Source organism: Mytilus trossulus, chromosome 2 (genome assembly GCF_036588685.1).
Source record: "Mytilus trossulus isolate FHL-02 chromosome 2, PNRI_Mtr1.1.1.hap1, whole genome shotgun sequence".
In the NCBI taxonomy this organism is placed as follows: domain Eukaryota; kingdom Metazoa; phylum Mollusca; class Bivalvia; order Mytilida; family Mytilidae; genus Mytilus; species Mytilus trossulus.
This window is the reverse complement of record NC_086374.1, coordinates 4,019,667-4,036,094: the sequence shown is the minus strand read 5'-3', so window position 1 is coordinate 4,036,094 and position 16,428 is coordinate 4,019,667. Positions and strand designations below refer to the sequence as shown.

Below are 16,428 nucleotides of genomic sequence, written 5' to 3'. Positions count from 1 at the left end.
ATCACAAGGAATGATGACATCACAGGTATCTGAACCTTATTATGCATCATCACAAGGAATGATGACATCAGAAATGTCACAAGCTTATGATGCACAGGGAATGACATCATTGCCAATGTCTTATTATCAACCTCAGCCTGGTGGTGATTATACTTTTGCAGGAAATGCTGGATACACAATGGCCTCGTACCAGCAATTCCAGCAAACTCCACCAGGTCAGATGTACGATGGAAATGCATATCAATCACCCATGGATTGGAATCATATGTATATGGCTCAATCCATGGTGCCACCTCCACCAATGGTGCCTCCTCCTCCTCCAATGGTGCAGCCACCACTGCCAGATATAGCACCACCCCCTCTGCCACCAGGCCCTCCACCACCCCAAGAATAAATCAATGTTATAAGGTTTGATTTTAATCTGTTCCTAAACATGTTTACTTTTTTTTTTTTTTTTGTAAAGTTTAAAAACTGTTTAACTGTTTTTTACTGCATATTAATTTGAATTGTATACATTGAATTGTTTTACAGATTAGGAATTGAAATAACTTTTAAAACCGCAATCTTAAGAAAGATCTCAGCTATCATTTGTATTCATTATACAGATGATTTATTTTATTTTTTAAAGATTTGATCTGTAATCATGTAATGATGTTATTTTGAATACTAGAATTTGACTGAAAACTTAAAGTGTTAACCTCTTTAGGTCCTTATGTGAGATATTGCCATCACTTCTTCATCCATAGATAGCCAATTAATAATCATCTTGTTTGAAACTACTGGGAAATTAGAATTGTAGTTATCATAAATCATCTAATGCATAATTGTTATTTTTAGAAAATTATGAAAATAGGGTCCTTAAAGTCAATTTTTAGTTCATTGTTTTTTTTCAAAAAAAGTGTAAAAAGTGAATTAAGGGTCTGTAGTTGAGGCCTCAGCTTTTAAATTAATCAAATTGATAACAGATTATTTTACTTTAATGGTTAAATAAAAAATAGTATTGGGAAGTCGAAATTGAAATTTGCTACCAATTTATATTTGTCAGTCATATAATTACATCTTTTTATCATTAACATGAGAGTTTGCTGTAAACAAGTCTCTTTGCCTCATCTAAAGAATAAGAGGTTCTTTAAGATTTGTTAAACTATAACAATATCAATGTAAGAATTTGAATATAGCTAAGTATCAATTTAAAAGAAAAAAATTGGGTTTAAAATCAGTGATATTGAAGAAGAATTTTGTTAACCCATTGCAACAAATTCAATTAACACCTTATTATTTAACTAAACAATATGTTAATATAAAAAAAACTATGCCTCAATAATTTAGTTGTCAAAACTTACATGAAAATATGCTTGTAACTGTTCTTAAAAAGCTGTTAAATATAATTGTGTATTATTATCAGCATTGTTGTACTAAAATAAAAACTGAATATATATTATTTTTGTCATGTTTCTTGCAGGAGCACTACATTTTCGTAAGCAACAAAATGAGCTCCACAAAAATGTAATGCTTGTGTATTATGACTAGTATATTTGATCAGTTTGTTAACAGTTTGATATGTAGATGAATAACATATTTATCTTTCATAAATGGTTATACGAAATACGAAATATTTTATTAAAGAAAGCTCAATTATGAACATAATCATTAATAGTATAGATACAACAAAGAATAACATTTTAACAATCTTAACTAAAATTAATACTACACAAGTATCAAAGTATATGAGTTCCAAGGGGAGTAACTCTAGTGTAAAAAATATAAGTTATCATTATACATTATAAGCAGTTATATATGGTGAAATGTATACAATGCATCACTTATATTATCTAGATCATAATATCATAATTCTATAGTACAAAGCTAGGAAGATACAAAGTGTTTTGCAAAGGGATATATACTAAAATGTATACTGCCTGATTCTGAAGTGGACAAGATGTTGTGAAAGTTTATTACATCTTACCAGGGTCTGTCTAACTTGTTTATTTACCAATTTAAAATAAGGATAAATTGACATTCAATAACATTGATTGCAAAAATATTTCATTGATTATCATCAATGATGGTCACCAAGATTTAAATCTTCTTAAAACTTCTAGTCATGTGGATAGATTCATTATTCTTATACTGTGAAATAAAATGTAATTGGGAAAGCTTTATGATATTATAATGATAGTGTTTGAATAAAAGGATATGTTTAGTGTGCATCAGTGAGATATCAACCCAACAACAAATATTAATAGAAAAATCTTTTGAAGGCAACATACAGTTTTCAACATAAACAGGTGTCTACACAATATCTGAGATATAACAGTCCTAAATTTATGGAAATTGGGAATAAATTTGATAGAAGCATTAAAAGATCTGCCATAAGATCACATTTTCAAATAACTATAAACATTAAGATTTGACATACAATATCAACTGGTGATGTTCTAGACTTGTACCAGGCACATACAACTATAACAGGGTTCATCTAGTTTTTTGAGATCTCAACCCTCCTCCTTGTTGAAGTGTTTAAACATAAGTCACAATCAAAATTGATAATTCATCTAAGTTCACTTTCTATACAAATTTTTATCACAAAAGTGTAACTTTTACAATTTTTGGCTATAAGCCTTTCTCATAAAAAATAACAATGCACATCAACATATTTGTTTTACTTTAATTCCCAATATATATATATATATATACAACTCGTCTAAACATCAACCCAACAATGTTAGATCTGTAAATTTGCTTTTGCAAATTTTTGGTTCTTCCCTCGCCGGGATTCGAACCCATGCTACTGTGATATCGTGACACCAAATCGCCTGCACTGCAGCCGTCCCGCTAGACCACACGACCACCTGGGCTCTCATAAAAAGAGCTTTCGGTGGGCATGTGTTACCTTTCCACGTCAGTTTTAATCTAGCGGCGTACTACAGTACATGATATATAAGGCATGAAGATGCTAAATTATCTATAGTAAAGGATCCTATAAATTAATGTAAGATACAGTCACAGAAAATAATTATATTCATAAGTACGTCTGAGTCAGTGACAACCCTACAACAGATGTATCCATCGGATCGCCATCAATGATGGTGATACATGGCTGTGTACATAATGTATATACAACTCGTCTACAACTCATCTATATATATATATATATATAAAACGTCTGAATAATAGTCAACGATTTTTCCCACGAGGGCGCTGGATCGTTACAAGTAACGATACATGTACACAATACAATAAATTATATAAACGCCTAAAAAGTGTACATAACAACACCAATAACACAAAAAGGAACTATAAATGTAATTATTTATAAATATTTCGGATAACAGATATCCTTCGTCAGTCAGATTCTGATGTTAAATGAATCATCTTTAAGTCTTCTTAGATTATAAACTTTTACTAAATCTTGAAATGTATACAATAAAAAAGGCAAACCGAACATCATCAGTTAAGACGCTTGCATCATTGCAAAAATATGTTGAATATGAAATAGGTTATATGACTAATTACATCAGAGAGTTCAAATAAATGTTTTAAATAAAAATAATAATGTGCGATATGAACTAGCACAATTCTAAAGCTTTAACAGTGTCGATAATTATGATGTTACAAGAAAGATTGCGTCAATAAGAATTCCAAATAAACAGCATTGAACGGTCTTATTTCTAAATAAACAGCACTGAACGGACTAAATTTCTAAATATTTCAGATTTAACAACATGTAGTGTTACTACACTACAGTTGTTAAATCTGAAATATTTAGAAATTTAGTCCGTTCAGTGCTGTTTATTTAGAAATAAGACCGTTCAATGCTGTTTATTTGGAATTCTTATTGACACAATCTTTCTTGTAACATCATAATTATCGACACTGTTAAAGCTTTAGAATTGTGCTAGTTCATATCGCACATTATTATTTTTATTTAAAACATTTATTTGAACTCTCTGATGTAATTAGTCATATAACCTATTTCATATTCAACATATTTTTGCAATGATGCAAGCGTCTTAACTGATGATGTTCGGTTTGCCTTTTTTATTGTATACATTTCAAGATTTAGTAAAAGTTTATAATCTAAGAAGACTTAAAGATGATTCATTTAACATCAGAATCTGACTGACGAAGGATATCTGTTATCCGAAATATTTATAAATAATTACATTTATAGTTCCTTTTTGTGTTATTGGTGTTGTTATGTACACTTTTTAGGCGTTTATATATATATATATATATATGTGTAACCTACTAATAGACCTTTTCATATTGTACTTCATGTATAACTACTGTGTATAAACTGCATTCAGTGACTTCTCAAACAAGATGACCTGTAAAAGATTTGTTTGTATAAAATATTTAGCAATGCAAACCTGATATTCTCACAATAGTACTTTATGTAGACAGTGTACAAATCTCAACCTCTAAATAAATGACCAACTTTGATAAAATTTTACTGGATAAAAAAGATGGTTAAAGTAAAAGCTGCTTGAACTTGACTTTAGAATTCAGTTCTTCAAGTTGTTTTTGTGTAAAAATAAAATCAGGGAACAGAAAATGTATATCAATTATTTTCCATATGATAGTTTTTCAATTGATTGAAAAAGAGGGAAATAATCTAAAAGATTTTCTGTTGAGATAGGATTATATTTTACACAAAAATTGACTTGAAGAAAGGCAGGACACAATGCATAAAGTGTACTGGAATCTAATAATTTTAAAAGTGATAAAATTTTTATATTTGTTTGTTTTCATTGAGTGAAAGAAGCAAGAGCATTTAATGATGTTCTTTTGTGTATAATTCTGCAGATAAATAAGTGCTGTAAAGCATTGAAAAATAGTGAGCCACTGCTTTAATGTCCTCATTTTTTTACCCCACTTTACTAAAAGAGCGCGATAATATTGTCTCTAAATAACCATGATTGTGTGATCAGTTAAGATCTACTTTAAGTTAAAAAAGTTTCAAGGAAATAAAACATGCAATACCTTTCCAAAAATTGTTTTAGAAAAGAGCCAATTGAATTATTTGTATCATTCAGTTCAGACTTCATGTTGAATAAATTAATTATCTTTCAAACAAAAGTGTATGTATTCTATGAAAAAGCTAAAATAAAGGTATGAAAGATTGTCCACAGGCGCAGATCCAGAGGGGGAGAGGGGGGGGGTTCCGGAGTTGGAACCCCCCCTTTTTTTAGACAATCAATGCATTTGAATGGGGACATGTAATTGGACCCCCCTCCCCCTTTTAAAATGGCTGGATCCACCCCTGGTCCACATGCTTCATATTTGTGCTCCATATTGATCAACAAATTAAAAAATATATAAATAGAACATGCACTTCGTTGATGCTATTCCTTTAAAAGTAAGATATTCTGTATAGCTTATAACAAAATAATTAAATATTTACACAATTTATCAATCAAATTTGATAAGAAAAATAGAAAAATTTGTCTTAGATGAAAATTAACCCTGTTTAAGTTTTGCAAATTTCCAAGTATAAGAGTCATAACTCTAGAACGTAAATGAAACACAACACAAACTGAACAATGTCTGCTTGTTGTGGTTCTTGGCATTATCTATGAGTTCTATATAAGTTCCGTTAAGTTGGATGTAAGTTCAGAGTGCGGATATGACATTGTGATGGATGGATGGATGGAAGAAAAAAGGCAGACAGACAGATGTTCAAGGGTAACACTTTTTAAAAACGCTTGTTGCATACGACAGGGGCATAAACATTCACCAATTTCTATAGGATACAGTTGCAGCCAAAGAAGGGAGTTTACTATGGAAGAATCATAATGAAATTCTTAGATTGTTGCATGTTCATAACTGGCTAAAATTTTCAAAGACAAGATCTTGTTTTACATTTTATATGTTGTGGTGCATCTTATAAGAGAATAATAAACATTTTAACTTCTGCTAAAAATAAGTTAGTGCATTCAGAAAGTTTTGGAAAGCCTTTGCTTTCAAGGTTTACCAATACTGAGAGCTAATTAATCAATAATGTAAATGTTATATTCCACAAATTTTACAAATTTCACACATATGTGATCATATGTGAATGAAATATTAATGCATGGGTATTGTTTAGTGTTTGTTTTTTTTTTTTTTTTGGTTAGTTGAATCTGAAGGTTGTACTTTGTAAAATCAGCTATTTCTCAAACCATGCCTCTTTTATGGAGATATTTAAATTTCATAGATGTTTATATGTAATGGTTTCCAGACATGATCTCCATATATCAACTCATAGAGACAGAGCTTTGGAATTTAATCTGTAGAAACTCACATTCATAGCAGTTGAATTGTGAGTCTCTAAGGAAGACTAAAAATAAAAGAAGGTGTACTACATAATTAGTATAAGTTAAGACTCACAAGTTTGAGGCATATAAATGTTTTAAATATGTGACACAGCCTATGATTTGACCTTTAAAAGAGAAAGTAGTGCATATGTCATGATGTGAACTGTCCATTCCAGGATAATTTTTTTTACAAAACTTCATGTTAAATTTGCACAGTTTTAGCTGTATAAGAAGTTACTATCTGAAATTGCATTGTCTTTATTTACATTACTGTATCCTATAATGGAGGGGGGACATGTAACTTTTTACCAAAGCTTTTTTGTCTTCAGAAATTTTACTGAAATATACTCAAACATAAGTTTTATAAATACTCCATGAAGATTGAGAAAGTCTTTGGCCTTAAATATGATGACTCAGCATAAATTCACAGTTCACAGTACGCAAAGTAAATTCATTATGTATGCATATAAGTGCTTAAAAAATTGTTAAAAAGTGCTCATACAAGCTCTTGACAGTCGTAGATACTCATCTAGGCTTTAACATTGCTGTTATGGTCTTTTGACTTGTCTAAAACCCAAAAGTATTGTGAAACATCTCACTGAGCATTCTTGTGACTGTGGCATAAAAAACACAAGTTAGAGATAAAAAAAACAACACCTATTTAAAACTTACAATAGTTTGTTCTCTCTTTTTAATGTACTTAATATTCCATATTCTCACAAAAACAGCAGAATTATGATCAAAATCCCAGTGGCTAAAAAAACCTAGAAAAATCCTTATCCTGAGTCATAATTTAAACTGTTAAAAGATTGTGATTTTATAATTATAAAGTTTTTTTGTATAGAAAACTTTACCTAGAATTAGTTTGCAAATTCTCTGCCAAACACATAAAAAGTATTGGATAATGTATTGTTTGGAGAGTAATTAGCTGCCAGCTGACATGTTATGATAGGTATAACCTTCTGCTCACAAGTTTCTGTAATGCCACATGCATATAAATATGATAGGTTCTAATGTGTTTTAGTTTTTGGTTCACATTTACTTGTCAAATGCATCAGACATCAAGGTAAGCCCATTGCATACCTTAACTTGAAAAAGTTTCTTGTAAATTGGGTAATATGATTAAGAAGATGTCAGGTTAATAGTGTCAAAATAAAACTGTGCCTTCATCAAAATTCTTAATGTTATAAATTTTTATTCTTACAAAATGCAACAAACATTCAATTACCATATTAAAGCTACGCCATCTTAAAATATATTTTAATGATTGGTTACTTTAGTAATGTAATGAAAGTCTACAGGTACATTGATTGAATCAGGAAGATGCCATCATTAGAAAAAACATGAGACATGGGTGATTTGTAAACTCGGTCTGGTTACAGTGTGAATTGAATATATTTCACTGTAACCAGGCAAAGTTTACTCAACGCAATTAAAAAGGAAAAAGCCATTTCATAAATTTTACACATGAAAGATAACAGTAATCAATTTCAAATAAGATTGAGAATGGAAATAGGGAATGTGTCAAAGAGACAACGACCTGCCCTAAGAGCAGTAAACAGCCGAAGGCCACCACCTGGTCCCAACATAGCGAGGAAATACCACATCGAGAGGTGGGCTAAACAAAAATGTGTACTAGTTCAGTAAAAATAGACTTTTCTCATTTGGTGCATGATTGATAGTTATTGATTAATGGCTATGTACTCAAAGAAGTGTAAACGAAGTCTGAGAACATACAACTTAAATCCCTTTTTCGTTAAATTGTATATAACCATTTGTTTCTCTTTCACTTACTAGTATCTTCCCTTTTAACCGGTATTTTCAATTCATAATAAAAAAAAAAAGACTGACTAAAGAAAAATGTGTTACTTTTAATGATCAGTTCAACGTAAAGTAGCATTCAAAATTGGAAAAGTTGTGCTCCACTTCATCTGCTGGATTGTTGTATGCAGTGTTCCTAGAGTGGCTTCTCGAGAAGTATGGCAAGATACTTGCATTATACTTCGACATCATGTTCTACAAAAGACATCATGTCCTCTGATTAAATAATTTTTTTGATGACTATGTTGGTCGCATCTATCCCCATTGAACTCGAAATGAAAGATCACAGACCTAGTTTTGTTCTGCTTCATTTCAATTTAAATCTAGAAATTGATAGTGGGGTTGATCTAATATTACTTTACAACTAAAGAGATGGCGTTAATATTTCCATCGTAAACTTTGAATTGTTATTACAACCTTCCAACAGCAACAGCACTTAGAGTAACTATCTCGAAGTATATGTGATGGTCCATGGCTTACATCGTGTATACTTCCATGCTTACGTCATCTATTTATTTCATTGATAGAGGGTAATTGCTAACAAAAATACTATTGAAACAGGATAACTTTATGTAAATTTGAAGTCATCTCATCAAAAATTTAGATAACGGCATCATGAACAGGTTGATTTCAATGTGATTTTTATCACACATGACAATTGGTATTATCCATAAATCTGAACAACAATTTCATACTCCGACATTATATAAACGGATGTTTTGTTTGTCATAAGGAAACAATGGATGCTTATAGTTAAGCATGAATAATTTATCATTTGGAGAGATAAGAGGTCCATCTTTCTTTGAGTTCGAATATTGCTCAATATTCAGTTTTCTGTGTCATTTGCTAGAGCTTCTAAGTACGAATCAGAGGATCTGATATAATTGTACCAGCTTCATGATAGCTTCATATAGTACTGTATGATGTGTTTTTTCCTCCATAGCACATTCTGTGTTACGAATACCTAGTATATAAGCAATACTTTGGGAGTAAACATGAAAGTGGATCTCCGGAATAGAAAGAAATCCTCATCAACAGCATATTAGACCGCTTGGGCTGACACAAGCAACCTATGCATGTCACTCCCCAAAACGGATTTCATGCATACCCAGGACGATTTTTCATTTAAGACAATAACAATAAGTATCTGAATAACAAAAAATGGTTTTATTCTTATTACTTTTTTTTAGTTTGTTTAACAATGTCCTTAAAATGATGGGTGCATACAATGCAAATGTTTTAATGTTTTATATCTATGTATGTGAATCTCAAAAGGTGAGACTATAATAAAATATCGAATCTTGAATCTGTAAAAGTTACCCAAAATCTATTATCTACAAAACACTGCAGTTTGTAGTAGTTTTTCGTCGTTAGCAATAAGCTACAGATAAACTCATCATAGATACCACCAGGATAAAATACAAGATCAACTATACGAGATAAAATTGTTAAAACTTCAAAAGAGGACACGAAGCTTCTTCGAAATTCTTAAAGATTTGAAGAGTTTTTAGAGAACGGCTTGTATGTGAAATGGATTAAGATTTACGTCGTTCTATGTGACAATATTTTATTTTGCAATAACTAAGGTACCGTTGCAACTTCTACAGGAAAATTTGACCTTAACGTTTTTTGACGGATTTATCTAAAACAGAATACGAGAAACAATTATGGCAAACATCCAACAAACGACAACCACCAGATTTGTTTGAGTATACACAACAATAATGTTGGTTAAACATGTTTTTTTATTCAACCCTCCTCTAACATGGAACAGTGTGTAAAACCACAATATAAGTACATTTTAAAAGAGTGTTTACAATGTCAAAGAATTGAAGACTTTCGTTGTTCTTGTTTTCAAATTCGAACATAATTGAAACGAACTGTGGATAGCTACCTCAATCCAGACATGGGCGATCTGTTTCTGATATGGTGATATGAAATGTCAACCCTTACAACTTTCAAGTATTTCACATGTTTAGCTTCAATCTCACATTATTTTTGGTATTAGATTTGCATCGATCATTTTAGCAAGTCAAAACTTGCTTTAGGTATGAAAGAAGCTTTTAAAAATTCGTTCTTCAACATATTGCATTAACAGAAATGTCCTGTTCACGCTAGACCGAAGACGTATGAGAGCACTATTGAGAATAAAAAAAAAAACATTAAAAAAACTAGAGGCGGGGATGGGCAAGAGGACGCTCCCTTTTTTTTTTATATCACTGAAGCAGTACTAGAGTGGACCTCCCCTGAGGCAGTCAGTTGAACCCTCCTAATGAAATTTTTATATCTGCCACCGAAAATTGTAAGCGACAATGAATAAAGAAATCCAATTAATGTCACGTGACCTGCTTGTAATATTTTGAAGATCAATACTGCTTAGATGTTGATGTGAGACGTCACTTAAGTTAGTGTGCCACGTATACATACAAGCAGAGTAGTAATTGGAAAGCCGGGTTTGTAGTTAGTGAATATAGTTTTTGTCGAGCTTGCAACAGCTCGACATAGGGATAGTGATCCGGCGGCGGCTACGGCGGCGGTGTTAGCTAACTTTTTAAAAGCTTTATATTTTAGAAGGGGGAAGACCTGGATGCTTCATACTTGGTATATGGATGCCTCATTTTACGAAGTTTCCGTCAGTCACCTCAAATGTCCTTGACCTAATTTTCATGGTTCAGTGACCACTTGAAAAAAAAGTTGAGATTTGTTGTACTGTTGAATTCTCTCTTATTATAAGTAAAAGGATAATTAATGTTAAATTTCGTGATAGGTCGGTTTCTAAGATGCTTTGAATTGTATGTCTGACTGGCAGGCCATTTCCTTATAATAGTTCATCGATCGGTGATAACTTTACGTGTGATAATGTCGATTTCTCAGATACGGTTAGCAGTAGATCAATATATTTTGATTACGGAATAATTTTAAGCATGTTTTTTTTTTGTCTGACAGGAATTATTTGATATTTACCTCATTTTTATGGTGATTTTGATGTTTCACATGTAAATAGTACATAGTTTTCATGTCTTGTTTATCTTGCAATAAGCATGTGGCTTGGTTTATGGAATGCAGGGTTTTAATGACATTGACCTTAAATTCATTCATCATGATGATCAATGTTAGGTTTATAAGAAAACACGTGATCTTTAAGACTTTCCACATCTAATTCAGCGATTATTACACGTCGAGACATCTCAGTGTGTGTTGTCTTCCTTGCTGATAGATCAGTTCATGTTCCAGAAAGATGTTGCTCCCTAGATGAATTAGAAGAAAAATTCGAAACTTAACGAAATCGTAGAACATATATTAACTGGCGTTAACCATCGATAACCATTCCCAAACGCACTGTCAAAGAGTAGCCTCAAAATAATTGCTTATATTGTACTTTTTATTTTTATTTAAATGAGAAATTGAAAGATGGCGTCACGTATGCAAGTTTTCTTAGCATTTGCTATCACGAGTAGATATAGCTATACAAAGATGTAGTATGAGTGCCAATGAGACAACTCTCCATCCAAGACACAATTTCTAAACTAAACCAATATAGGTCAAGGTACTATCTTCAACACAGAGCCTAGGCTCACACTTAAAAGCAAGTTCCAAAGAGCCTCAAAAGTTACTGGTGTAAAACCATTCAAACGGAAAACCAACGGTCTTATCTATAAAAAAAAAAGGAGAAACGAGAAACACGTATGAACCACATAACCAAACGACAAACACTGAACATCAGATTCGTGACTTGTCTACAAGTGCTGCAAAATACAATCTATTAATGTTAAATTTATTAGGGTTGCATAGTAAAACTATTGGTTTATTTTATTGAACTGCCTGGCAAATATCAAGTTGGATAAACTCTTGTGTGTTCCCCTAAATCCGAATATTTGCAAACTAGTACGTCCTATAGCAATGTCGAAAGAAATAATCTGGATTAGGAAGAGATTCGATGACTGTTGCTAACAGCTGAAGTCTGGGAATAATGAAAGCTCACGGATACATCCATCATACTTTATATAATCTTTAGTAATGATAGTGCTTACTGCAACGAGATAAAATGGAACATTTCCAAAGGTTGGGTCATTTTGTCGAGCCTGCGACTTTAGTTGCAGAAAGCTCAACTTAGAGATAGTGATCCGGCGGCGGCGGCTGTGTTAGCTCACTTCTTTAAAGCTTTATATTTTAGTAGGTGGAAGACTTGGATGCTTCATACTTTGTATATGGATGCCTCATGTCACGAAGATTCCGTCAGTCACATGGCCAATGTCCTTGACCTCATTTTCATGGTTAAGTGATTACTTGAAAAAAAAGTTAAGATTTTTTGTAATGTTTAATTCTCTCTTATTAGTAGTAATAGGCAGGAACGTATATATAAGTCCTTGTAATAGGATAAATATATTTGGTATGTGCATACCTTGCAAGGTCCTCATGCTCGTCAGACAGTTTTCACTTGACCTCGACCTCATTTCATGGATCAGTGAACAAGGTTAAGTTTTGGTGGTCAAGTCCATAACTCAGATACTATAAGCAATAGGTCTTGTATATTTGGTATATGGAAGGACTGTAAGGTGTACATGTCCAACTGGCAGGTGTCATCTGACCTTGACCTCATTTTCATGGTTCAGTGGTTATAGTTAAGTTTTTGTGTTTTGGTTCGTTCTTTTCTCATCACTTGGCGTCCGGCGTCGTCCGTCGTCCTGCGTCTGTCGTCCGTCGTCGTTAACTTTTACAAAAATCTTCTCCTCTGAAACTGCTGGGCAAAATTTAACCAAACATTGCCAAAATCATTATCAGGGTATCTAGTTTAAAAATTGTGTCCGGTGACCCGCCCAACCAACACAGATGGCCGCCATGGCTAATAATAGAACATAGGGGTAAAATGCAGTTTTTGGCTTATATCTCAAAAACAAAAGCATTTAGAGCAAATCTTACTTGTTCATCAGGTCAAGATCTATCTGCCCTGAAATTTTTTAGATGAATCGGACAACCCGTTGTCCGGTTGCTGCCCCTGAATTGGTAATTTTAAGGAAAGTTTGCTGTTTTGGTTATTATCTTGAATATTATTATAGATAGAATTAAACTGTAAACAGCAATAATGTTCAGCAGCAAAGTAAGATTTACAAATAAGTCAACATGACCGAAATGGTCAGTTGACCCCTTTAGGAGTTATTGCCCTTTATAGTCAATTTTTAACAATTTTTCGTAAATCTTAGTAATTAATCTTTTACAAAAATCTTCTCCTCTGAAATTACCGGGCCAAGTTAATTATAGATAGAGATAATTGTAAGCAGCTAGAATGTTCAGTAAATTAAGATGTACAAACACATCACCATCACCAAAACACAATTTTGTCATGAATCCATCTGCGTCCTTTGTTTAATATTCACATAGACCAAGGTGAGCGACACAGGCTCTTTAGAGCCTCTAGTTTATACTGTAAGCAAGAGGTCTACTATATTTGGTGTATGGAATGATTGTAAGGTGTACATGTCTAGCTGGCAGGTGTCATCTGACCTTGACCTGATTTTCATGGTTCAATAGTCATTTCTACATTGGTTAGAGGTATAGGGGGAGGGTTGAGATCTCACAAACATGTTTAACCCCGTCGCATTTTTGCGCCTGTCCCAAGTCAGGAGCCTCTGGCCTTTGTTAGTCTCGTATTATTTTAATTTTAGTTTCTTGTGTACAATTTGGAAATTAGTATGGCGTTCATTATCACTGAACTAGTATATATTTGTTTAGGGGCCAGCTGAAGGACGCCTCCGGGTGCGGGAATTTATCGCTACATTGAAGACCTGTTGGTGACCTTCTGCTGTTGTTTTTTTATTTGGTCGGGTTGTTGTCTCTTTGACACATTCCCCATTTCCATTCTCAATTTTATTAAAGTTAAGTTTTTGAGTTTTGGTCTTTTTTTCTAATTCTATATGCACAACTATATTTGGTGTATGGAAATATTTTATGATCTTATTGTCAGTTGCGCACATTTTATTTGACCATGACCTCCTTTTCACGGTTTATTGCTCATGTTGCTCAGTGTTAAGTTTTTGTGTTTTGGTCTGTTTTTCTTAATCTATAAGCAATAGGTCAACTTTTGTTGTATGGAAGAATTGTTAGCTGTACATGTCTGCCTGGTATTGTCCATCTGACCTTGACCTTATTTTTCTATGGTTCATTGGTCAATGTTTAGTTTTCTTGGATAATGTTAAGTTTATGTGACTGTTGTAATAAAGCTTTATATTTAGGACTATCTACAAAATATCAATGATAAGTAAAGAAGGCGAGACATTTCATCGTGTGCACTCATGTGGAAGATTTACAGTAATGGTCAAAAACCGTTTATTTATTTATTTTTTCAAGTACCTCACTGGACGCCATTACATTAACCATCATCATGACCCACGGAATTTGTTGATTGACATGAGTGATTCAGTTTATAATATTAACTTCAACACAGAAAGGTCGGCAACAGGAAATCACGTACAACAGCTTACTGTCGATTAAACTAGTGTTTGTCTCGCCTTTCGCGCAAGTTGTAGAATGCGAGTCTTCGGTATCACAACCCAGCAACGACGGCGGTGTAAACTGATTGTTCAAAGCTTTAAATTGCAATAGCTAGAAAACCTGGACACTTCCAGGCGTTGTCAGTTTATTTTCGATTCACGAGTTTGACTGTCCCTCTGGTATCTTTCCTCCCTCTCTTTTCAACTTGTACGCAGATACCTTATGTTTTCGTCTGTCATTTGTTCATTGTCTTTTAAACCTCATTTCCATGGTTCAGTGACTGCTTGATCAGAAATACTGTTTTTGTCGAGCCTGCAACTTTTGTTGCAGAAAGCTCTACATATGGATAGTGATCCGGCGGCGGCGGCGTTAGCTTACTTCTTAAAAGCTTTATATTTTAAAAGGTAGAAGACCTGGATGCTTCATACTTTGTATATAGAGGCCTCATGTTACGAACTTTCCGTCAGTCACATGTTCAATGTTCTTGACCTCATTTTCATGGTTCAGTGACTACTTGAAAAAAAAGTTGAGACTTTTTATAATGTTAAATTATCTCTTATTATAAGTAATTGGATAACTATATTTGGTATGTGCGTACCTTGCAAGGTCTTCATGCCCGTTAGGCAGATTTCACTTGACCTCGACCTTGACCACATTTCATGGATCATTGAACCAGGTTTAGTTTTGGTGGTCAAATCCATATCTCAGATACTATAAGCAATAGGTCTAGTATATTCGGTGTATGGAAGGACTGTAAGGTATACATGTCCATCTGGCAGGTGTCATCTGACCGTGACCTCATTTTCATGGTTCAGTGGTTTTTGTGTTTTGGTCTGTTTTTCTTATACTTTATGCAATAGGTCTACTATATTTGGTGTATGGAATGATTGTAAGGTGTTCATGTCTAGCTGACAGGTGTCATCTGACTTTTACTTAATTTTCATGGTTCAGTGGTCAAAGTTGATTTTTGAGTTTTGGTATATTTTTCTAATACTTTATGCATTAGTCAACTATATTTGGTGTATGGAAATATTTTATGATCTATATGTCTGTTACGCAGGTTTTATTTGACCTTGACCTCATTTTCACGGACCATTGCTAAGTGTTGAGTGTTTGTGTTTTGGTCTTTTTTCTTAATTTATAAGCAATAAGTCAACTTTATGTGTTGTATTGAAGAATTGTTAGCTGTACATGTCTGCCTGGCATGGTTCATCTGACCTTGACCTCATTTTCATGGTTCATTGGTCCTTGTTTAGCTATCTTGGTTAATATTAAGTTTATGTGACAGTTGTAATAAAGCTTTATACTTAGGACTATCAACATAATATCAATGATTAGTAAAGAAGGCGAGACATTTCAGTGTGTGCACTCGTGTTGATGAAGTTGAAGTCCAATCAACTTGAAACTTGGTACACACGTTCTTATGATATGATCTTTCTACTTTTAATGCCAAATTAGATATTTCCCCCCATTTTCAAGGTCCACTGAACATAGAAAATGATAGTGCGGATGGGTCATCCGTGTACTGGGGACACATTCTTGTTCTTAGTTTTCATGTATTAGTTTGTGTTTATGTTTGTTTAAATGGAACTTCTTACGATAAGTCAATGGTATTTGGTATACAGTTGTATTTGCATTGGCACATCTCATTTGTATGGAGATTGTTAGTCATGTACCTTCAGTCATGGATCAGTGATAATGTTACGTTTACTGTGATAGTTGTTGTAAAATATTAATTTTTACAGACCTCCAAAATGATTTCAATCATGAGTAAAAGCAAGGTGAACGTGACATATTATTTTAGTTATCGCAGATATGC

General features: G+C 33.0%; 1 protein-coding gene across 8 annotated transcripts in view; it reads left to right on the top strand.

Moving 5' to 3' along the window:
* The window catches only part of LOC134706302 (zinc finger CCCH domain-containing protein 13-like), a 68,119-nt gene that overhangs the window by 27,694 nt on the left and 23,997 nt on the right, over positions 1-16,428 (top strand). For 3 of the 8 annotated variants that reach the window (XM_063565122.1, XM_063565120.1, XM_063565121.1), the window contains one exon: positions 36-2,208. The exons of the other annotated variants lie outside the window; for them this stretch is intronic. In XM_063565122.1, coding sequence (XP_063421192.1) covers positions 36-394 — 359 coding nt within the window. In that variant the 3' untranslated portion in view covers positions 395-2,208. Of the gene's footprint in view, positions 1-35; positions 2,209-16,428 lie in introns of those variants that run through there. 8 annotated transcript variants of the gene reach the window in all.